At 42.9% G+C, this 22,530-nt stretch overlaps 1 protein-coding gene across 8 annotated transcripts; it reads right to left on the reverse strand.

Moving 5' to 3' along the window:
• Positions 1-1,799: 1,799 nt before the first annotated feature.
• LOC129815899 (transmembrane and coiled-coil domains protein 1-like) lies at positions 1,800-22,143 on the reverse strand. Of its 8 annotated transcripts, XM_055870087.1 has the most exons (9): positions 22,038-22,138; positions 19,238-19,342; positions 14,532-14,590; positions 11,577-11,653; positions 9,614-10,379; positions 5,356-5,781; positions 3,662-4,110; positions 3,261-3,396; positions 1,800-2,912 (listed from the first exon to the last, which is right to left on the reverse strand). In XM_055870087.1, the coding sequence occupies exons 5-9, from the start codon at positions 10,193-10,195 to the stop codon at positions 2,598-2,600; spliced, it is 1,908 nt and encodes a 635-aa protein (XP_055726062.1). In that variant the 5' UTR covers positions 10,196-10,379; positions 11,577-11,653; positions 14,532-14,590; positions 19,238-19,342; positions 22,038-22,138; the 3' UTR covers positions 1,800-2,597. The 8 variants fall into 8 exon arrangements, with proteins under 8 accessions (XP_055726062.1, XP_055726066.1, XP_055726070.1 ...); XM_055870091.1 differs by lacking the exon at positions 14,532-14,590; XM_055870095.1 differs by lacking the exon at positions 9,614-10,379.
• Between the last annotated feature and the right edge of the window lie 387 nt (positions 22,144-22,530).

Below are 22,530 nucleotides of genomic sequence, written 5' to 3' on the forward strand. Positions count from 1 at the left end.
TATTTGCCGGTTCTTTCTGTGAGATGTTACCCCGCTCTTCCACCAAGGCACCTGCAAGTTCCTGGCCATTTCTTGGGGGAATGGCCCTCACCCTCGATCCAACAGGTCCCAGATGTGCTCAATTAGATTGAGAGCCGGGCTATTCACTGGCCATGGCAGCACACTGACATTCCTGTCTTGCAGGAAATCACGCACAGAATGAGCAGTATGACTGGTGGCATTGTCATGTCAGGATGAGCCTGCAGGTAGGGTACCACCATGAGGGAGGATGTCTTCCCTTTAACAACCAATGATTGTTGTACCTGATAATTCTGGGGGGCCCCCCACATTCTGAAATTGCACCCCCCCCCCCGGCTTTGGAATGTGATACAAGGCAATGGTGTGCTTTAGGACCATATGAACGCAGCTTGGGGCGGCAGCGTAGCCTAGTGGTTAGAGCGTTGGACTAGTAACCGAAAGGTTGCAAGATCAAATCCCCAAGCTGACAAGGTACAAATCTGTCATTCTGCCTCTGAACAAGGCAGTTAACCCACTGTTCCTAGCCCGTCATTGAAAATATGAATTTGTTCTTAACTGACTTGCCTAGTTAAATAAAGGTAAAATAAAACCTCAGAGTGGCAGGGCAGGCTGGTGTGTTTGTAATAATGTATTCCCCCTTCTAAAACAAGTTGCACCCCTGTGATAATTCATTGCACCCACCTGGTGTCCAAGGTCTAAATCTGTCCTTAGAGGGCATGGGGGCACAATGGAACTAGCTTTGAGGCCCATTTTTTTGTTAAAAATGCACCGATACAAGTTTGAGTCAATCTTTAAATGCTTGTGGCAGTTGAAACAACTCTTTGGGGGCTGGAGAAATGAACCACTCTCAAATTGACAGCCTGATTTCAAATTAATTAACTATGTTGAGGCTGTAGTTTTACACTTACAAACATTGGGAGTAAAACAAGCTTTCGGGTAGGCCATTGTAAATAGTCTTAACTGAGTTAGATAAATTGGTGTACAGTAGTTGAAATAAGATCGAGGCATTTAAGTTATTCTTCATGAGTCCAAAATTGGTATAGCCATTTAGACCTGTTCAGCAGAGGTTGCCTCTTCTGCCAGGTGAATTGCATTACTAGTACACCCCGTTTCTGACGTTTGATGGCAAAGTGGGTTCTCCCAGTCTTGGCTTACCACTGCACTATGCATAATCTGAGTGGTTATACAAGGTTGGTGTTCGCTCTAGTCAGGACTAACCATCGATTTGATACATTTGCCATGGGTTATTAGAAATGTATGGGTCATAAGTGAACAAAATGCACCTCTTGTACACTTCAGCTTGTCCACAAGGGTGTGAAAGGACACATTGAGCTTAAATTGATCATACCAAATGTTCTGTGGGGTACTCCAACCAGAGCCTTACCCATTGAGCACACCGACAGCTCAATCATTTCCAATAAAATGCTGCGTTTGCAATTATCAAAAGTATGCATTAAATGGTAAGTGAATGTTGCACATCCAGATGCTGTGTACCATTTTGGGCAGTGACACTAGGTGAATGTTGCACATCCAGATGCTGTGTACCATTTTGGGCAGTGACACTAGGTGAATGTTGCACATCCAGATGCTGTGTACCATTTTGGGCAGTGACACTAGGTGTGATCAAGGCGTTGGGGTGCTGCTGGTTCTTTTTTCCCTGGACTTTTGATCAAATTCTCAAGTCAGCCAGGAGATCTATAAAACAGTGCTGTGGACCTGGATTTGAGAAAGGAAACAAACATCACCCAGTCATGGTTGTTTGACTCAAGGACCAGTCCATCTTTCATTTAAAACAGCATGTTTATTCAAAAAAAAAGTACTATTTTATTGTCACTAATAGAAACAGTACGGAAGCACAGTCTGAGCATTTTTACAGCTCTTCAAGTATGTTCATTGTCTCTGCAGGGGGCAGGACCAATAGGGCAGGGCTTCTCAAGCTGAGCATATTCCGACTCAGCGTCCTTATCCAATCAGGCCCATCATTGCGTTCAGCTTGTCCATATAAAACACACTGCTCGAGAACCCATCAATTGCTTGATCCAGTTAGATTTTGTCCACAGCAGTGTACTGTAGTTAGTCTATTAATCCTCCCAGAAAGACAAGCAGACTGGGGTGATTGAGAAGAGAGACAGAGGAATAGAAACATCGGAGTAAGAAAAAGGGAGATTTTAGGGTTAGAAAGAGAAAAGGAATAGCGAAAGGGGAGAACACTAGCCATGTGGATCAGCAAAATGCCAGCTGTTCATTATCCAAATCCAGCCACGAGAGAGCCCTCAATCACCTGCATTAATGATAGCAATATCAAGAAACAAATTCAATACCACTTGAATCAATTCTAATGCAATAAACATCTTCCACCTGTAAACAAATTCACTCCTTGGAGAGAGAAAGGTATCCTGGCTCCTCCTCCTGTCCACTAAGCCCCACCCACTGGGCTGGCGCGGCGCCACTACAGTTGCATCAGAGGCAGTGCATGGGTTAGTTAGTCCCCTCTCGTCCCGCCAGGCCCTGCGTCGCCATCCCTGATTGTTATGAGAGCCCCGCACCTCTGTTGTCGTTCATTGAGGCCCCCCTGCAGGTCAACTCGGGGACAACAGGAAGCGGTCCAAGTACTGGGAGATGACCTCCCAGTTCCTCCAGAGGAAGGCGAGGAGGACAACAAGGAGCAGCGTTGAGAAGGTGCGGCTACGCGTCTTCATCAAGGGCACCACGCAGTTGGCCACAGTGGAGACAAACACTAGGAGCACGGCCATGACGGCTAGCAGCACGTTGATGAGCTTGCCCAGCAGGGTCCGGGCTGTGGCGTTCTCCAGGCCTTCTAGCTGGACCACCTGCTGCTGCTGCTGCTGCAGCTCCATCTTGGAGATCCGCGTCTGGCATGCCTCCAACGCCTCCTACAGGGGGAGGGGCGAGACAGGGTTATCAAGACGGCCATGGTTCACACCGTGTGGAATGTCAACAACACACTTCAGCACAAACATGGCTAGACATAACTACCGTACCACATACCGGGGGGGACAGTGGGGGGTCATTGAGAAGACCATGGATCACCGTGTGAAACACTTTCACAATTCAGCACAAACAACTACTGTACCATGTAGCATGATAATAGTACAAAAAATGTCCCAGACTAAGAATACGCCTTGGGTTCACTGGAGATGCACTGTTGAGGCCCTTTGGAGCTAAAAGTCAAGTATAATCATTCCATAATCCTTCTTTCAAGTACTGGAGAAACAACCTACCTGAATGTCTCTAGCTCTCTCGTAGGACTGATAGGCGATCTTCTCCTCCATGCTGGCCAGCTCCTGCTTCAGGTTGAGGATCTCATTTTGGTGGAGCTCTGTTAAGTCGTTGAGCTGCTCCTCCAGACGCTCACATCTAGAGACACAGAGGTCAGGTACCGATCACACACACTTCCTTTTCTGTTGCTGAGTAGGAATAATACATTCTTTTGAACGTAAAGTGTTTAATAACAAGACAGGTTATCATTTTGAGCAAGTGCTGAGTTCAGGGAGGGGTGGTAAATACATGCAGATTTCAGGTTATCACATAAGTATTAGTGACAGTCCGTGTCCTTTGTAAATGAGGACTCAGTAAAGTGTATGTAGTACCTGCGAGGTTGTGTGTGGCAGTAACTGGTTACCTGTATCTCTCCTCCTGCAGGGCCTGTATGATCATGGTGTAGTCTCTCTGGTAGTGACTCTTCAGGCTGTTGAACGACTCATCCAGCCGACCCTGGTTGTCACGAAGCTCCTGCACTTCGTGGAGCAGCGTGTCCAAGCCCAATGACTGGCCGGGGTCCAGGGTGTTAAGACCCTTAGAGCTGGGCGGGCCCCCGGGGACACTGTTGACCCCTGCCGAGCCGGAGCTGGCACTAGAGCAGTCGTCCTCACTGCCGTACTTTGGGCTGGAAGCCCCCCCCAGACCGTGACCATCCTCCTGGGGTTCGTCGAGGGAGTCCTTCAGGGACGAAATGTTGTCGGCGCTGCCAAACTTGTTGCGGATGAGGGAGGCGATCTCTCGGGGCTTGGACACCACGGCCCCAGCTGCAGAGTGAGTGGCGTGGGAGAAGCTGGAGAGGCCACCGGTCACCTGTAGGGAAGGACAGGTCAGTTACTAACTGGGGTGGGACTAAAGTGTGAATTAAAGGAAATTTTGACCACAGCATTTTTGAATACTCGTTTGTGATTGGTTAGAAGGGCTCTAGAATGGACATTAAAACCAGATAACAGGACAGTTTGAAAATATAAAAATCGGGACACCTTGCAATCATGAATTTCTATGGTCCTTAGTGTTGCAGTCATTACGCAGTTGGCGCTATGCTGTCAAATCCTCCCATGTTTCTAGTTTTACCATCTGTTTTCAGCATCAGGTATTTTTGAATTTGGTTGTCATATTGGAAGGTTTGCTAACAACAAACTTTTTAGATATCTTCTAGCCTAGTGTTTGATATGCAATGCAATCTCCTCGTAATTAACATTTCTAGCTATGCCAGGCAAAATCTTGCACCATCAGCTCATTGTTATATATCTTAATGAATGTCAATAGAAAACATCTTAAATAAACACAAATGCAGCTACTTTCTTGTTATTCTGGCTGCAGAGGTCATGCCTGTGTTAGCCAGCGAGCATGGCAACAAAACATATAGAACGAACAACTGGGGTGCGTCCCTAGCATTTAAAAGATAAGTAAATAAACAAAACAAAATATTTCTACCGGTAAATGTGTACTTTAGTATTGTTTTCTTTGGAAACTGTGGTATATGCAGGATAAACGCCTCTGTTATGTACATTACTTTGGAATAATGTACTCTGCAAAGGGATCCATTATTTCCAAGATAATCTACAGAACGTCTATGTATCCCTTACTTAATGGACAGGGACATAGATATACTAGATCTGGGTTCAAACACTATTTGAAATCTTTCAAATATTTGTAGTGTTTTCTTTAGTCTGCCTGGAGTGCCAGATAGGCCAGGTATGATGTTTTGCAACTATTCTATTGGTTCTATTGTGCATATCAAGCCCAGCTAACGTATTATAAATGATTTAAAATAGTCATTTTGATCCCAGGTCTGAGAGATAAATATTCTACTTGTGTTCTATAGGACTCTGTTAGAAGCTGTGTACTGCTAACCACACTGCAAAGAAGTCAAGGACAGGTGGCTAAGACCAGACAAATTGTACATTTGTGGTGGTACTACTCACATTAGCAGATGCAGTGGCACACTACAGTGGTATGAATTAGTATGACAGTGGTGAAATATAAGTGGGATGACTAACAAAACAGCTCACAGGGAAAGTAAATGTGATTAAAAATGTTCATAACAGCCCTGACCTTGGCGCCCACGTCCTTGAGGCCTTGGTGCATGTCTCGGAGCACGTCTTTGGGCTGACGGGGGATCCCGTTGTGCTCCACCTCTTTCAGCTTGCGCTGATAGCGCTCCAACTTCCTCTGCAGCTGCTGGATGGTCTGGGCTGATTTCTGGTTCTTCTTCTCAAACACCTGTTTAATGCGGGCACTCTGCTGTTTGTCTGCGTTGTTAGCTAGCTTCAGGTACTCTGCCACATTGTCGTCTCTGGCCCTCTGCTCGATTTTGATCTGCTCGGTGAGCTTGAGTATCTTCTGCTGCAGCTGGGCGATGGCCTGTTTTGTGCGCTGGGGGTCGGGGGTGCTGTCCACTGAGTCCAGCCCGTAGCTGTCTGCTCCATAGGAAATAGCGTTGGGCGATATGGCTGGGCCGGAGCCGTCCAGACGATCCAGCTGACCAAGAAAAGGGAGAGTGTAATGAGGAAGATAAGATAAAGGGAAGATGGAAATAAGAGATCAGAGACTAACCTGTGAGATTGAGGGAGTGTAAAAATAACTAAATTGAACTGGAAGAGGAAGGCCTATTATAACAGAGGCAATATTGAGTTTCATCATTTCATAAACTATGATCATGATCATTCGATTCGGCTGCAAAACAGTCAACCACAAGCTTCCTCCAGTTGCTATGGTCACTATTTGATGTGGTTGAAGAAACTTGTCTTCATCCTACATCAGACCTTTATGTATATGAAACTAGAGCACTAACATAATAACCCAGCCAATACCAACACCCTATAATCATAAGGTTACCTGTTACCTACCATTATACTCAGACTGGTTTCCCATAATGTGTAAAACAGCTGGGCCATACCTTTCATATATTAACGCAGAGGAATCCATGTGTATAATCTGAGCAGTAATCCATCAGACAGGGATGCCATTAAGACTGTGTGCCACCTCATACATCTCTGAAGAAGCTTAAGGCTCAACCAGAAAAATTAAATGTTAGTGCCTTAAAGTATTCACACCCCAACGACTTATTCCACATTTTGTTGTGTTACCGCCTACATTCAAAATGGGTTACATTTCAAAAAATGTCTCACCTGTCTACACACAATACCCCATTATTACAATGTGAAAACATAATTAATCAATGTTTTGTAGAAGCACCTTTGGCGGACATTACAGCTGAGAGTCTTTAAGAGCTGGGTAAGTCTAAGAGCTTTAAACACCTGGATTGTACAATATTTGGCAATTATGCTTTTTTAATTCTTTAAGCTCTCAAATTGATTGTTGCTAGACAGCCATTTTAAAGTCTTGTTATAGATTTTCAAGATAATTTATGTCAAAATTGTAACGAGGCCACTCAGGAACATTTAATGTCTTCTTGGTAAGCAACTCCAGTGTAGATTTGGTTATTGTCCTGCTGAAAGGTGAATTGTGTCTGTTGGAAAGCAGACTGAACAAGGTTTTACTCTATGATTTTGCCTGTGCTTATAGCTGTATTCCATTTATTTGTATCCTAAATAACTCCCTAGTTCTTACCGATGACAAGCATACCAATAACATGATGCAGCCACCACAATGCTTGAAAATATGTAGATTGGTACTCAGTGATGTGTTTGCCCCAAACATAATGCTTTGTACTCATGACAAAAAGTTAATTTCTTTGCCACATCTTTTGCAGTATTACTTAAGTGCCTTGTTGCAAACAGGATGCTTGTTTTGGCTTCCTTCTTTTCACACTGTCATTTAGGTTAGTATTGTGGAGTAACTACAATGTTGTTGATCCATCCTCAGTTCTCACATCACAACCATTAAAAACTCTGCTTTAAAATCACAAATTGGCTCATGGTGAAATCCCTGAGTTAGGAAGGACACCTGTATTTTTGTAGTAACACCATTTTTTTTGTAGTAACACCACCCAAAGCCTAATTAATAACTTCACTATGCTCAAAGGGATATTCAGAATCTGTTTTGTTTTTTTAAACACATCTTCATTGCCATTTTTAGTGAGGCATTGAAAAACCTGGTGTTTGTGGTCGAATCTGTGCTTGAGATTCACTAATCGATTAAGGGACCTTACAGATCATTGTATGTATAGGGTACACCGATGCGCTTGTTATTTAAAAAAGCATGTTAACCACTCTTATTGAACACGGAATGAGTCCATGCAACTTATGTGACTTGTTAAGCAAATTTTTATTCCTAAACTTATTTAGGCTTGGCATAAAGTGGTTGAATACTTGTTGACAAGACATTTCAACTTTACATTTTTTATTCATTTCTAAAATGTTATACAAACAAAATTCCACTTTGACATTATTGGGTATTGTGTGTAGATCAGTGACACATTTAAATGTAATCCTTTTTAAATTCAGGCTGTAACAAAATGTGGAAAAGGTAAAGGGGTGTGAATACTTTCTGAAGGCACTATGTTCTCAAATCAATTTGCTATAAACAGATTCTGGAACGGCAGTGTTAGAGGGGTTCTGTGCTGTTCTTGGGAGTTGGGAAAGAGTACATCCCCCTTTCCATCACTGTCAGCTCAGACAGCTTGTGTAAAAGCCAGGCAGTGGACAGGACTGTTGTTGCTCTTTCTAAGAATGACAGACTGTCGACTGAGTCCCTCAACCACAGCCATGTCTCGATGCTAGTTAGACCCTAGTCCGATAGCTGCTCTTGTAAGGACAGTTCATTGCAGTACACACAGGGTGATCACTGTCTGTTGGTGCAACAGACAACTTAGCCTTATCCATCCAACAGTCATATTCATACCAGTACTTCTCAAAAGGCTTGGTGGTGTCATCAAGCATTGTGAGATGACTGCCAGGGATATGCACTGTGCTTGATGGGTATACCTCAGACACAATGAGGCGCTAGCTTTACTAGTTGTCTAGGAGTTCAACACTCAATTTTAACAATGTAAAGGATTTGATCATTTACCTGCTACAAGTCAGTATTCAATCAGTGAACTACACATTTCAATGGATGTGAGAAATTCCAGATCTTGGGGGCTATAGAACAGTGTCAATGATGTAAGGCAACGATATGTTCTTCAAACTTTGAGCTTGTTTTGGCCTGCAAGGCAAGCCTTCGCTGGCTGACCTGAAGTACACTTGAAGGCAGCCACAGCTAAATATAGAAAAGCTTAGAGCACATAGTCACCTACGCACACACACACACACTATTGCTCTCTCTGACCCGCCAGCACTGACAGCTCCTTTCACTCCATTGAAGAACATCCAGAGGACTGCAAACCAGTTAGCTGAAATCTGACCAATTTAATCTAACAGCACAAGAAGTCATGAATTCTGACCTTCCAATACTGTGCTTCCATTTCTTCTGTTTCTCTAGTAGTAGCAGCTTTTTATTTTATTTACACTACCATTCAAAAGTTTGGGGTCACTTAGAAATGTCCTTGTTTTTGAAAGAAAAGCAATTTTTTTTGTCCATTTAAAATAACAAATTGATCAGAAATACTGTGTAGACATTGTGAATGTTGTAAATGACTATTGTAGCGGGAAACGGCAGCTTTATGGGCTATCTACATAGGCATACAGAAGCCCATTATCAGCAACCATCACTCCTGTGTTCCAATAGCACGTTGTATTAGCTAATCCAAGTTTAGCATTTTAAAAGGCTAATTGATCATTAGAAAACCCTTTTGCAATGATGTTAGCACAGATAAACTGTTGTTATGATTAAAGAGGCAATAAAACTGGCCTTCTTTAGACTAGTTGAGTATCTGGAGCATAAGCATTTGTGGGTTCGATTACAGGCTCAAAATGACCAGAAACAAATAACTTTCTTCTGAAACTCAGTCTATTCTTGTTCTGAGAAATTAAGGCTATTCCATGCGAGAAATTGCCAAGAAACTGAAGATCTCGTACAACGCTGTGTACTACTCCTTTCACAGAACAGCGCAAACTGTCTCTAATCAGAATAGAAAGAGGAGTGGGAAACCCTGGTGTACAACAGAGCAAGACGACAAGTACTTTAGAGTGTCTAGTTTGAGAAACAGACTCCTCACAAGTCCTCAACTGGCAGCTTTATTAAATAGTACCCACAAAACAGTCTCAACGTCAACAGTGAAGAGGCGACTCCGGGATGCTGGCCTTCTAGTGACCCCAAACTTTTGAACTAGTGTAGGACAAAAAACTTTGCAGTGGCTTGTCTGTCCCAGTGAGTAGGTCCCCTAGTTTAATCTTACACGGTCGGTCCACTCAGTGGAGTGGTACCCGGATGTGAGCAGCATGTCTGCCAGGGTTGGAGTTAAACTCACCCGGTCAGGCTCCTCAGTGGAGTGGTACCCGGATGTGAGCAGCATGTCGGCCAGGGCGGGGCTGGTGAGCGTGTCCGTGGTGGAGGAGGAGCGCGGGCGGCCAGCCTGCAGCAGCATCACCTCCTGGGTACTCCTCCGGTGGATCTGGGGGCTGCCTTTCTGGGGGGGGTCCCCAGTCCCCCCAGTCTTGCTGCGGCGGCTCTGCAGGCTGGTCCCTCGCTTCATCATTGGGGGCGCGCTTCTGATCTGCTGCAGAACGCGGCTCAGAGCTGCAGGGGGAGCGGAGGAAGTAGCGTGGGGGTCAGAGTCCGGACCGGGGACGGGCGAGTCCCCAACCTCTGGCCCCCCACCGTCCGGGGGCTCAGGGGCAGGCCCACCCATAGAGAAGGAGGTGGCGGCGTCGTGCGGGGAGACGGACGAGCGGCGGCGCTGCGGCTGGAAGAGCTGCTTCAGGCCGTGGCCCAGCGCGCCCATGTTTTCCAGTGCATTGTGGGTGATTTTGGACAGGCCGTGCTCGGACTCAGACGCCCTCCGGCCCACCTCCGGCTCCTCAGGACTCTGCTCACTGCTAGCCTGATCCATCAGGGGGCGCCAGGCTGACGCTCAGCCACAGGGTCAAAAGCCAACACTGGGGGTGCGAGGGTCTAGCTACGTACCGACGCCACACCCCCTCTCAGAGGCAGCTTCAAAGCCGGGAAGCAGAGGGGATGGCACTGGGCCCTGTGCGCATGCATGCATCTGCGGATTGGCTCAAAGTCATGCTCGTCTAACACAAGAAGGAAAATAAAATGGATTATGACATGCAGCAGTGAGTGGACGGAACAAAAAAAGTAGCAGAATTAAAACTGATTACACAAAGGAGCAGACAGTCGTTGAACTAGGGTCGGCTTTGAGACTTTAGTTATTAGTTGACTCAAATTGTTTTGTTTTTTATGTCCAAATATTCTTATATGGCAATATTAGTTCATGTTCTCAGAGAAATCCATATAAGCCAAAAACCACAACGTCTGATATGTCTAAACCCACTTACAAAATAAATCTACTGCACAAGCCTTATCTACAGCAATGATGGGTGTCATGCTAAACAAATTATTATTTTTAAACTATTTTTGAAATGCTGGGGTTCATTGTACAGTTTCCATAGATACACTAAAGTGCCACAGTGACCGTATCAAATTGCAAATTCACTTTTAGAGGACGGAATCGTGTCACAGGACCTGGGTTAACTAGCCTAATCTTTGTGGTTCCCTGGTCAGGCAAACAAACATTGCCTTAATTATTCACTCAGACCGTCCTTTTACATTGTCGTCTAATATAAGACACACAGCATTTCAGAAACAATTTCTTTACCAAATGGGTGAAAGAAACCATATATCCTTTTAGGATTTCGAAAGAGTTTAAAATTATTGTAGCTAAATAATATGAAAAGGATGGTGAGTGAGCACTAAAATATTCATTAATATAGTTTTATCAGGTGGTCTTATCTGCCAGAGGCACCCAGATTTGCACCATGTTCTCCCTGTAGAGAGCTTTGGCCTCAGAATCAAACATGGAGCTGTTAGCGGGGCTGTCTATGGCTAATCTACAGCGTCTGAGAGCTGAGTTCATGGAGAGCACATTATATAAAGACTATCTTTCACTTATCAACAGCATAGAAAGATCGAAACAGAGAGGGACATAAAGGGAGGGAGAGAGATATGGAGGATGAAAGCGAGAGGGAAAAGGAGAAACAGAGGGACATAAAGGGAGGGAGAGAGATATGGAGGATGAAAGCGAGAGGGAAAAGGAGAAACAGAGGGACATAAAGGGAGGGAGAGAGATATGGAGGATGAAAGCGAGAGGGAAAAGGAGAAACAGAGGGACATAAAGGGAGGGAGAGAGATGGAGGATGAAAGCGAGAGAGAAAAGGAGAAACAGTTGGCAAGAAAGAGAGGAGAAATGGAGCGAGAGAAAAAGAGCTTACCATCCGTCCAGCTTCTCTTCTGACTCACAGCTCAGGGTTGGCTGCTGCGGAGGAGGTGGTCAACATGAGGAAAATCACTATCAAATTGGAACAAATGAAGAGATACAAATAAATTATGCTGGCATGGCGGCACACTGACTCACGCTCAATCAGCCATGTATAAACTGCACAGAATCAAAGAGACATGTATGTGCACAAACACACACTGAGGCTCTTCAGTGACTTCTAAAATGTATTCTAGAAGGAAGAGCAGTCCTTATCTTCACTGCCCAGTGCACACTCAAAATGTGAAACTATGACATGAAAATGTGTGGAACACCTAACAGTGATGACTAATCCAGATTGCTCAGGGGGCAGAGCAGTAGAGGTCTCTGATACATTGATGCATCATGAGTGGTACAGTAAATAACGTACGTAAATGAGGGACACAAAGCTTGAGAGCCACTGACTAGCAGACGATGTCAATAACCTAATGGAGTGTCTTTCATGTAGTGAGCTAAGAGCCTGTTGCTTAGAGTCACTGGTAGCATCCCAAATGGCACCCTATTCCCTATAGTGCACTACCTTTTCCAGCATTTGGGCTCTGGTCAAAAGTAGTGTACTATATAGGAAATTAGGCTGCCGTTTGGTACGCGCACACAGTGCCCGTCAGTGACCCTCAACCCCACCAATTATAGGCCTATGCGGCAGCATTTGCCTAATCAGCACAAAACTAAGGAAGAGGAAAGGTGAACAATTCAGTCACCACCAGTTTACTGGCACCACTGACAACACCCTACCCACTCTGAAATGATGATACATCACCTGTATTTCCCTCACATTAGGAGGCTGTGCTATGCAGGAAGTTTTTCTCTGCATCCTGCAACACCCAAAACAGTATAGAGAAAACACTACTAGCATGGAGGGAAAGTATCCCAAATGGATAGGAGAGATTGCTTAATTTGAGAAAGTCCCTTCCTCATAACTATAACACTAACCCTGTAACATTAACCCAACACGGGTGTACCACAATGGCTAATCTCACCCAGAGAGAGAAACTATTCAAACCCTTGCTCTAACTAACGACTGACCTAAAAAAAAAAGTGTCAACAACGGTCATATCAGCATCCTCCTCGTCTATCACTGAAAGTACCCTAATGTGTTTGCCCATTCCCCTCCTCATTTCACCCCATGTTCAATTTATTGCAATCCAGACTGAAAGGTATGGCCATCTATAGGCCATGTGCAGGCCCGATTTCAACGAGGGGACGCTGTGGCCAACAGTTGAGCAGATACACACACAGCAACATGCACGTTCCACACACAGTGACATCCATGTGGCACACACACAGACACACTTACACACACAGTGACGTGTATGTTCCATTGTGTCCTGAAGGTAATACACAGAGTGATAAGTGAGTCTAACAGTGTTGTTCATACATTATTAAGCAGACAAACATAGGAGTGACTCAGCACAGATATTGTATGTCACTGTCAACAAGCAGGCACATCCAACCTATCCAAAAACACTATAGATAAAACACCTGTGCCACAAGCAGAAAGGCTAATGGAACACAGAGCCATGCTATAATATCAGACTACCTACCACCACAGATGCAGTCTAACATGCACATCCACAGCTGAGTACATAGATGAGCATAGTAGCAAACATTCACACAGTGACATACACACACACCATGACACTATTACACATCATGACACTATTACACACCATGACACTATTACACACCATGACACTATTACACACCATGACACACCATGACACACCATGACACTATTACACACCATGACACTATTACACACCATGACACACCATGACACTATTACACACCATGACACTATTACACACCATGACACACCAAGACACTATTACACACCATGACACTATTACACACCATGACACTATTACACACCATGACACTATTACACTATTACACACCCAGTCTCTCTTCCTTCTCTAGTGCGCTACATTCTCTGACTTAAGAGGGTTGGCCAACACTCGCTTATCACTCTGCCCCGCCGCCTCGACCATTCAGCCTTCCAAGGTCACACCAGTGTGCGTATGTCTACAGTCTATACTGCCTGTGCCTACATAGATAAGATGCTGCATGCAAATGTATCTACCACATCTGTACTTTTGTGTCCATTCACTGTAACAGTCTACTTTCACACAGCATCTACAGCAAGGCCCAGCAAGATGAGAACGTCTTAAAGATTGAATCAGCAATAGGGGGAAAAGCGCCCCTGTCCGCCCCAGCACCTCTTATTGTTTTGTTTACCTAATGGAGGAGAGATGCTTCGAGCAACACAGTACATATTCTGCTGTTCTATCGCATGTGCAATGATGTCAGAGGGTAAACAACAGAGTTTGTTGTTTGGAGTAACTTCTTTGTTGTTGTAATATCCCAAAAGGACATAGCAGGTTCACCATTAATGATTCCAGCTTTAAAGGGGAGGGGAAACACTAGGCTTTACACCTGTTCAGTGTTAGTGGATTGAATACAACTTGTTGCATTGCTATATGTCCTAAAGTGTTTCCATTCCCCTTTAATGTGCTGTGCCAGCCTGCTGATCGTTGATCTTCTGATCTATTTTTTTCCACTGTTCATCTACCAAAAGCTATTCTTCATTCTGATGAAAGTCAACATGGCTGAAACATTAATGCCACTTTCACAATAATGTTAGGATCGACAAACAAAAAATTACTCAGGAGCTGCCACCTTTCCTCATCTACCATAAGGCAAAGAAATTCCCTCCTTTTGACAAAAGTTAGGCAAAATGATATACAGTGCAATAGCCAGTTGACTCTTTCCTGAAGCAAATTGTTTGGCTAGCTACTGGGACACATGTCTTAAATTCCAGTCATCAGCAGGCCTATTAGGATTTCTCTGCATAAGAAAAGGCTAAATATTCCAAGGAAGTTTTCAAAACCGCTCTTCCAAAATAAAAGACCTGGGATGTCCTTTCCTCTTCAGTCAACGGTATCCAGTGATGTTTAGGAATATCACATGCTGCAATGGAAAGAGTGGAGAAATGTCAGGGCAGGTTCTCAAAATCACCAGGGGTATAAAGATAAACATTTACCATTAAGACCAGGGTTTGTCCATTGACTTTAGATGATCTGACTGGTAAATGTGATCTTTATGCTTTTGACAAACTCACCGCAGTTCAACACTGTACTTTCAGACTCAACTCAAATACATGTGACTCGCTCATTTAAGTGTGGTTAATCAAAAGACTCAATACAGTATGCGCTCCAGATTCAATAAGCTATTGCACTGCATATCATTCTGGCTAATCCAGTGAGCTGTCATGAAAACTAGGACCAAACAGGTGCACAGACTTGCCATGGGATAGGCAAACCACTGCAACTGTCTCCTCTGAGTAGCTTACAGAGCCTTCAGAAAGTATTCATACTCAATACTTATTGATTCAAGACATTTCAGCTTTTGATTTGTAATTAAAGTGTAAACATTTTGAAAAACAATTCCACTTTGACATTATGGGGTATTGTGTGTAGGCCAGTGACACAAAATCAAAATTTTATCAATTTTAAAAAAATCAGGCAGTAACAACAAAAATGTGGAAAAAGTCAAGGCGTGTGAATACTTTCTAAAGGCACTGTATGTCTGGGAGCTTGATATTTTTTAGCTAATTAAGATCAAGATCATTTTATTGGTCAATTGCACATAAGGTACAAACGAAATGTGACTTCCGCTTTTAACCCAACCCCTGTGAAAGACACACATACACTGGTTTCGGAGAGGTGCAGGGAGCTGCCACACCGGGCGCCCGGGAAGGAGTTGTTTTGTAACTAGCTAACGTTAGTTAGAGTGATGTGACTGATAGATTTTCCAAAATGGAATGTGTAAGGGTGTGTTTGTTTTTACAATAGGAGACAGTTGACTTCCGAGCTAAACAGAGCTGTTAGCTCAATTAATCTGATAAACGTTAATCAATCAGACATTGATCAAATTTCCTTGCTGCAAGAAATGTGAAGTTGTTTAAGCCCAAAGCCAGCCAGTGAGTAATTAGCTAGCTATACAACACCTAGCCCCTACGTTCTTATGCTGTCCCTTGGACAACATTAGAAGTCAACCCATTATGATTTTTCAACGCCGATACAGATTATTGGAGGACCAAAAAAAGTCGATACCGATTAAAATCGGCCGATTTTTATTTATTTATATATATATATATATATATATATATATATATATATATATATATATATATATATAATAATGACAATTACAACAATACTGAATAGACACTTATTTTAACTTAATACATCAATAAAATCTATTTAGTCTCAAATAAATGATGAAACATGTTCAATTTGGTTTATTTAATGGAAAAACAAAGTGTTGGAGAAGAAAGTAAAAGTGCAATATGTGCATGTAAAAAAGCTAACGTTTAAGTTCCTTGCTCAGAACATGAGAACATATGAAAGCTGGTGGTTCCTTTTAAAATGAGTCTTCAATATTCCCAGGTAAGACGTTTTAGGTTGTAGTTATAGGAATTATAGGACTCTCTCTATACCATTTGTATTTCATTAACCTTTGACTATTGGATGTTCTTATAGGCACTTTAGTATTGCCAGTGTAACAGTATAGCTTCCGTCCCTATCCTTGCCCCTACCTGGGCTCGAACCAGGAACACATCGACAACAGCTACCCTCGAAGCATCGTTACCCATCGTTCCACAAAAGCCGCGGCCCTTGCAGAGCAAGTGGAACAACTACTTCAAAGGTCTCAGAGCGAGTGACGTCACCGGTTGAAATGCTATTAGCGCGCACCCCGCTAACTAGCTCGAGAGTTGATAGGCTTGAAGTCATAAACAGCGCAGCGCTTCAAGCATTGCGAAGAGCTGCTGGCAAACTCACGAAAGTGCTGTTTGAATGAATGCTTATGAGCCTGCTGCTACCTACCACCGCTCAGTCAGACTGCTCTATCAAATATCAAATCATAGACTTAATTATAATAAACACACAGAAATACGAGCCTTAGGTCATTAATATGGTCAAATCCGGAAACGATCATTTCGAAAACAAAACGTTTATTCTTTCAGTGAAATACGGAACCGTTCCGTATTTTATCTAACAGGTGGTATCTATAAGTCTAAATATTCCTGTTACATTGCACAACCTTCAATGTTATGTTATAATTATATAAAATTCTGGCAAATTAGTTTGCAACGATCCAGGCGGCCTAAACTGTTGCATATATATGGATAAGAGCGTCTGCTAAATGACTTAAATGTAAATATACCCTGACTCTGCGTGCAATGAACGCAAGAGAAGTGACACAATTTCCCTAGTTTTATATTGCCTGCTAACCTGGATTTCTTTTAACTAAATATGCAGGCTTAATAAAATATACTTCTGTGTATTGATTTTAATAAAGGCATTGATGTTTGGGGTTATGCATATTCGTGCAACAATTGTGCTTTTTTCACAAATGCGCTTTTGTTAAATCATCCCCAGTTTGGCGAAGTTGGCTGTCTTTGTTAGGAAGAAATGGTCTTCACACAATTCGCAACGAGCCAGGCGGCCCAAACTGCTGCATATACCCTGACTCTGTTGCACAGCACGCAAGAGAATTTACACAATTTCCCTAGTTAAAAGAAATTCATGTTAGCAGGCAATATTAACTAAATATTCAGGTTTAAAAATATATACTTGTGTATATGGTTAGGTACACATTGGTGCAAAGACAGTGCTTTTTTCGCGATTGCGCTTGTTAAATCACCCATTTGGCGAAGTAGGCTATGATTCAATGATAAATTAACAGGCACCACATCGATTGTATGCAACGCAGGACAAGCTAGATAAACTAGTAATATCATCAACCATGTGTAGTTAAAAAACTTCTTAAGGCTAGGGGTCAGTATTTTGACGTCCGGATGAAAAGCGTGCCCAAAGTAAACTGCCTGCTACTCAGGCCCAGAAGCTAGGATTTGCATATTATTAGTAGATTTAAAAAGAAAACACTCTGAAGTTTCTAAAACTGTTTGAATAATGTCTGAGTATAACAGAACTGATTTGGCAGGCGAAACCCCGAGCACAATCCATCCAGGGAGTTTTTTGTTTTTTGAGTTCAATGTGTTTTCTACTAGTTTTCTCTGGGAAGCTCTTTAATAGGAATTTGCTTGCAGTTCCTAAGGCTTCCACTAGATGTCAACAGTCTTTAGAAATTGGTTGATGTTTTTCTTTTGAGAAATTAAGAAGTAGCGCTGTTATTTCCATGTGTCACTCAGAGGGACTCAAGTCTTTTGGTGCGCACGACCTGGAACGTGCTTCACTTTGTTTTCGTCCGGTATTGAACACAGTTTATCCCGTCTAAAATTTTATTGATTATTTACATTTTAGGATACCTATGGTTGGATTAGGAAAGTTGTTTGAAATGTTTGGACCAAGTTTAAAGGTAACTTATTAGATACTTTGTAGGCATGTTGGCCGAGTTGAAACCGGTGTATTTCTGAATCAAACGTGCCAAATAAATGGACATTTTGGGGATGGAAAGAAGAAATTTATCGAACAAAAAGGACCATTTGTGATGTTTCTGGGACATTTTGGCGTGCATATATAAGAAGATCTTCAAAGGTAAGGCATGAATTATATCGTTATTTCTGATTGTGTCGCACCTCGCTGGTTGAAATAGGATTTTATTGTGTTTGTATGCGGGGTGCTGTCCTCAGATAATCGCATGGTCTGCTTTCGCCGTAAAGCCTTTTTGAAATCTGACACTGTGGCTGGATTAACAAGAAGTTAAGCTGTATTTTGATGTATAACAATTGTATGTTTAATGAATTCTTATTATGAGTATTTCTGTTTTTGAATTTGGAGCGCTGCACTTTCACTTGATCTTGTCAAATCATTCCCGGGATCCGTGACTGCTCAAAGGCGGAGGTAGCAGTCCTGCTGCTGGGTTGTTGCCCTCCTACGGTTTCCTCCACGTCTCCTGATGTACTGGCGTGTCTCCTGGTAGCGCCTCCATGCTCTGGACACTACGCTGACAGACGCAGCAAACCTTCTTGCCACAGCTCGCATTGATGTGCCATCCTGGATGAGCTGCACTACCTGAGCCACTTGTGTGGGTTGTAGACTCCGTCTCATGCTACCACTAGAGTGAAAGCACCGCCAGCATTCAAAAGTGACCAAAACATCAGCCAGGATGCATAGGAGCTGAGAAGTGGTCTGTGGTCACCACCTGCAGAATCTCTCCTTTATTGGGGGTGTCTTAATAATTGCCTATAATTTCCACCTTTTGTCTATTCCATTTGCACAACAGCATGTGAAATTTATTGTCAATCAGTGTTGCTTCCTAAGTGGACAGTTTAATTTCACAGAAGTGTGATTGACTTGGAGTTACATTGTGTTGTTTAAGTGTTCCCTTTATTTTTTTGAGCAGTGTATATAGTCATTGAACACCGGACAATAAATGTTTAGATACTGTTTTACCCACTTTAAATGTACAGTACCTTCGGAAAGTATCAAGCCCCTTGACTTTTCCCACATTTTGTTAGGATACTGTTTTATTCTATAATGGATTAAATAAATAGAATATTCTCAATCTACACACAATACCCCATAATGGCAAAGCGAAAACAGAATTAGACATTTTTGCAAATTTATACAAAATATAAAACAGAAATACCTTATTTACATTCAGACCCTTTGTTATGAGACCCGAAATTCAGCTCAGGTGCATCCTGTTTCCATTGATCATTCTTGATGTTTCTACAACTTGATTGTAGTCCACCTGTGGTAAATTCAATTCATTGGACATGATTTGGAAAGGCACACACCTATCTATATAAGGCCCCATAGTTGACAGTGCATATCAGAGCAAAAACCAAGCCATGAGGTTGAAGGAATTGTCTGTAGAGCTCCGAGACAGAATTGTGTTGGGCACAGATCTGGGGAAGGGTAACAAAACATTTCTGCAGCACTGAAGATCCAAGAACACAGTGGCCTCCATCATTCTTAAATGGAAGAAGTTTGGAACCACCAAGACTCTACCTAGAGCTGGCCGCCTGGACAAACTGAGCAATCGGTTGGAGAAGGGCCTTGGTCAGGGAGGTGACCAAGAACCCGATGGTCACTCTGACAGAGCTCCAGAATTCCTCTGTGGAGATGGGAGAACGCTACACTTGTAGCGTCATACCCAATAAGACTCGAGGCTGTAATCACTGCCAAAGGTGCTTCAACGAAGTAGTAAAGTGTCTGAATACTTATGTAATTTAAAAAAAAAAATTTAATACATTTGCAAAAATGTCTTTACTGTTTTTTGCTTAGTCATTATGGGCTATTGTGTGAAGATTGATGAGGGGGGAAAACTAAGGCATTTTAGAATAAGGCTGTAACGTAACAAAATGTGGAAAAAGTCAAGCGGTCTGAATACTTTCCGAATGCACTGTATTATAAAATATAACCGCAACATGCAACAATTAACAGTTTTACTGAGTTACAGTTCATAAGGAAACCAGAAATGGAAAAAAAAATCATAAGACCCTAATCTATGGATTTCACATGACTGGGGAGGGGCACTGCCATGGTTGCACCTGGGGAGCCAGGCCCAGCCAATCAGAATGAGTTTTTAACCCACAAAAGGGCTTTATTAACGATACTCCTCAGTTTCATCAGCTGTCCGGGTGGCTGGTCTGAGACAATCCCGCAGGTGAATAAGCCAGATGTGGAGGTCCTGGGCTGGCGTGGTTACATGTGGTCTGCGGTTGTGAGGCCGCTTGGATATACGGCCAAATTTTCAAAAAATGTTGGAGGCGGCTTATGGTAGAGAAATTAACATTACATTCTCTGGCAACAGCTCTGGTGGACATTCCTTCAGTCTGTATGCCAATTGCACTCTCCCTCAAAACTTGAGACATCTGTGGCGTTGTGCTAGGTGACAAAACTGCACATTTTAGAGTGGCCATATATTGTCCCCAGCACAAGGTGCACCTGTGAAATGACCACACCTGTCAGGTGGATGGATTATCTTGGCAAAGTAGAAATGCTCACAAACAGGGATAAAAACACATGTGCACAACATTTTAGAGAAATAAGCTTTTTGTGCATATCATGAAACATGTGACCAACACTTCACGTGTTGCAATTATATTTTTGTTCAGTATATTTTCCGGGATCTGACATTGCTCCTTCTGATATTTCTGGATTATGTGTGTATAGTTTATTTTATTATTGCTAGGTATTACTGCACTGTTGGAACTAGAAACAAGCATTTTGCTGCACCTGCAAAAACATCAACAAATCTGTGTATGTGACCAATACATCTTTCATTTGATCTCCTTTATTGTTCAATGCAGACATGCCATTCCATAATGGCTGCTGTGGCTACTGATAGATAGCATGATGACAAAAATACCAGTTTTCTGGGACAACAAGTAGTACTTCAATCATTTTGGTGGAGCAGGGTGGATAAAGGTAATATTTGGAGTAGTGGCATATCCCATCCATGCATTGAGGTATATTTTCAGACCCATATCTCGCGCCGGCTCCATGGTGTCTTAGAGTAACCACGATTGCGTTCTGAACCCAGTGTAAAAGTAGGCTCGGTATCTTCTGGCAAGCATTGAAAATAAATTGTGCAGTTATCAGTAGTCAGTGGCCAAACAGAACCACCATCAATATCAGAATGAGCCCGCTAGCTGGCTGGTTAGTTAGCATATGTGTGGATTTGAATCGCTAATGTTACATCCACTAGCACTACTGCATACAGGCCAAATTAAAATCTAAACCCGGCAACAGACAAATACCATGAAAAAAGGCACAACTACTTTTTGTCTGTTGCACGTTGTGTATGGCTAATGATCTCACAGACATGCTGAAAACATTGACCCACCTGGTGTGTGTAGGCTGTAGTTTTTGACAGTGGATTTACACTGCAGCACATCACGATGATGCGCCACCGGCTGGGTGGCTTTCGTGTTACTCCCTACCTGGCAGACCCTCACACCACACTGAATAACTTCTACATTAGTTAGCTAGCTAATTACTTAGCCAATATTAATAGATAACTCGTTAGTTTAATGACATAATAGCTAACACCTGCTCACTGGAAATGTGATAATGGAGGGGTTGATCATATTTGAATGCTGTATGACACACCCAAGCAAGCCGTAGCTAGCTAGCTATCCCATGCCCAGACAGTAAAGTAATCGTAAATTGCTTGCACCCAGACAGTAACACTAACAAGCTACAAGCTATCTGGCTTAGCTAATGCTAGCGAGATAGAACAGGTTGGTTGGGAGTAACGTTAGCCAGCTAACATTAGCTAGCTACCACATCGAGCTAGCATCAGGTTGAACACAAGTTCATAAACAATACACCTCTTTGGGAAATATACTACAAAAATAGACGTTCTTCACACCACAATGACACTATAGTTCGTCAATCAAACTATATGATATATTGTGCATCTACAGGCTACAACTTACATAGGCGCTGAGAGGATTGTGCTGATGATGCCAGTTCATTTCTCCGGATGGAACAGCATTCCCACGATGACGTCAAAGAGCGTGTTCAACAGGGCTGGGGGGGCAGAAATCTTCTTCGGACTACACCCCCAAAAAGTGGATTGCCGCCACAAACCGGATGGGGTTGAAAACTCAAGGTAAATATAAAATCCTAACTAATTTAATCCACCCCCCAAAAATTGTACCTTGACAAAAACTAAAAGCCCACTTCTTCCTTAAAATGGTTTGGCTTGTGACACTACTCCATGCAACTCCTCCGCCAAGAAGTACAAACATCTAAACAATGATTTTTTTTTTTTTTTAGGCAAATCCATTAAGAACAAATTATTATTTACACTGACTGCCAAACTCGACCGGTGCTGGGCCAATTGTGCACCGCCCTATGGTACTACCAATCACGGCCGGTCGTGATACAGCCTGGAATCGAACCAGGGTGTCTATACTGACGCCTAGA

This window comes from Salvelinus fontinalis, chromosome 18, assembly GCF_029448725.1.
Source record: "Salvelinus fontinalis isolate EN_2023a chromosome 18, ASM2944872v1, whole genome shotgun sequence".
Lineage (NCBI taxonomy): Eukaryota > Metazoa > Chordata > Actinopteri > Salmoniformes > Salmonidae > Salvelinus > Salvelinus fontinalis.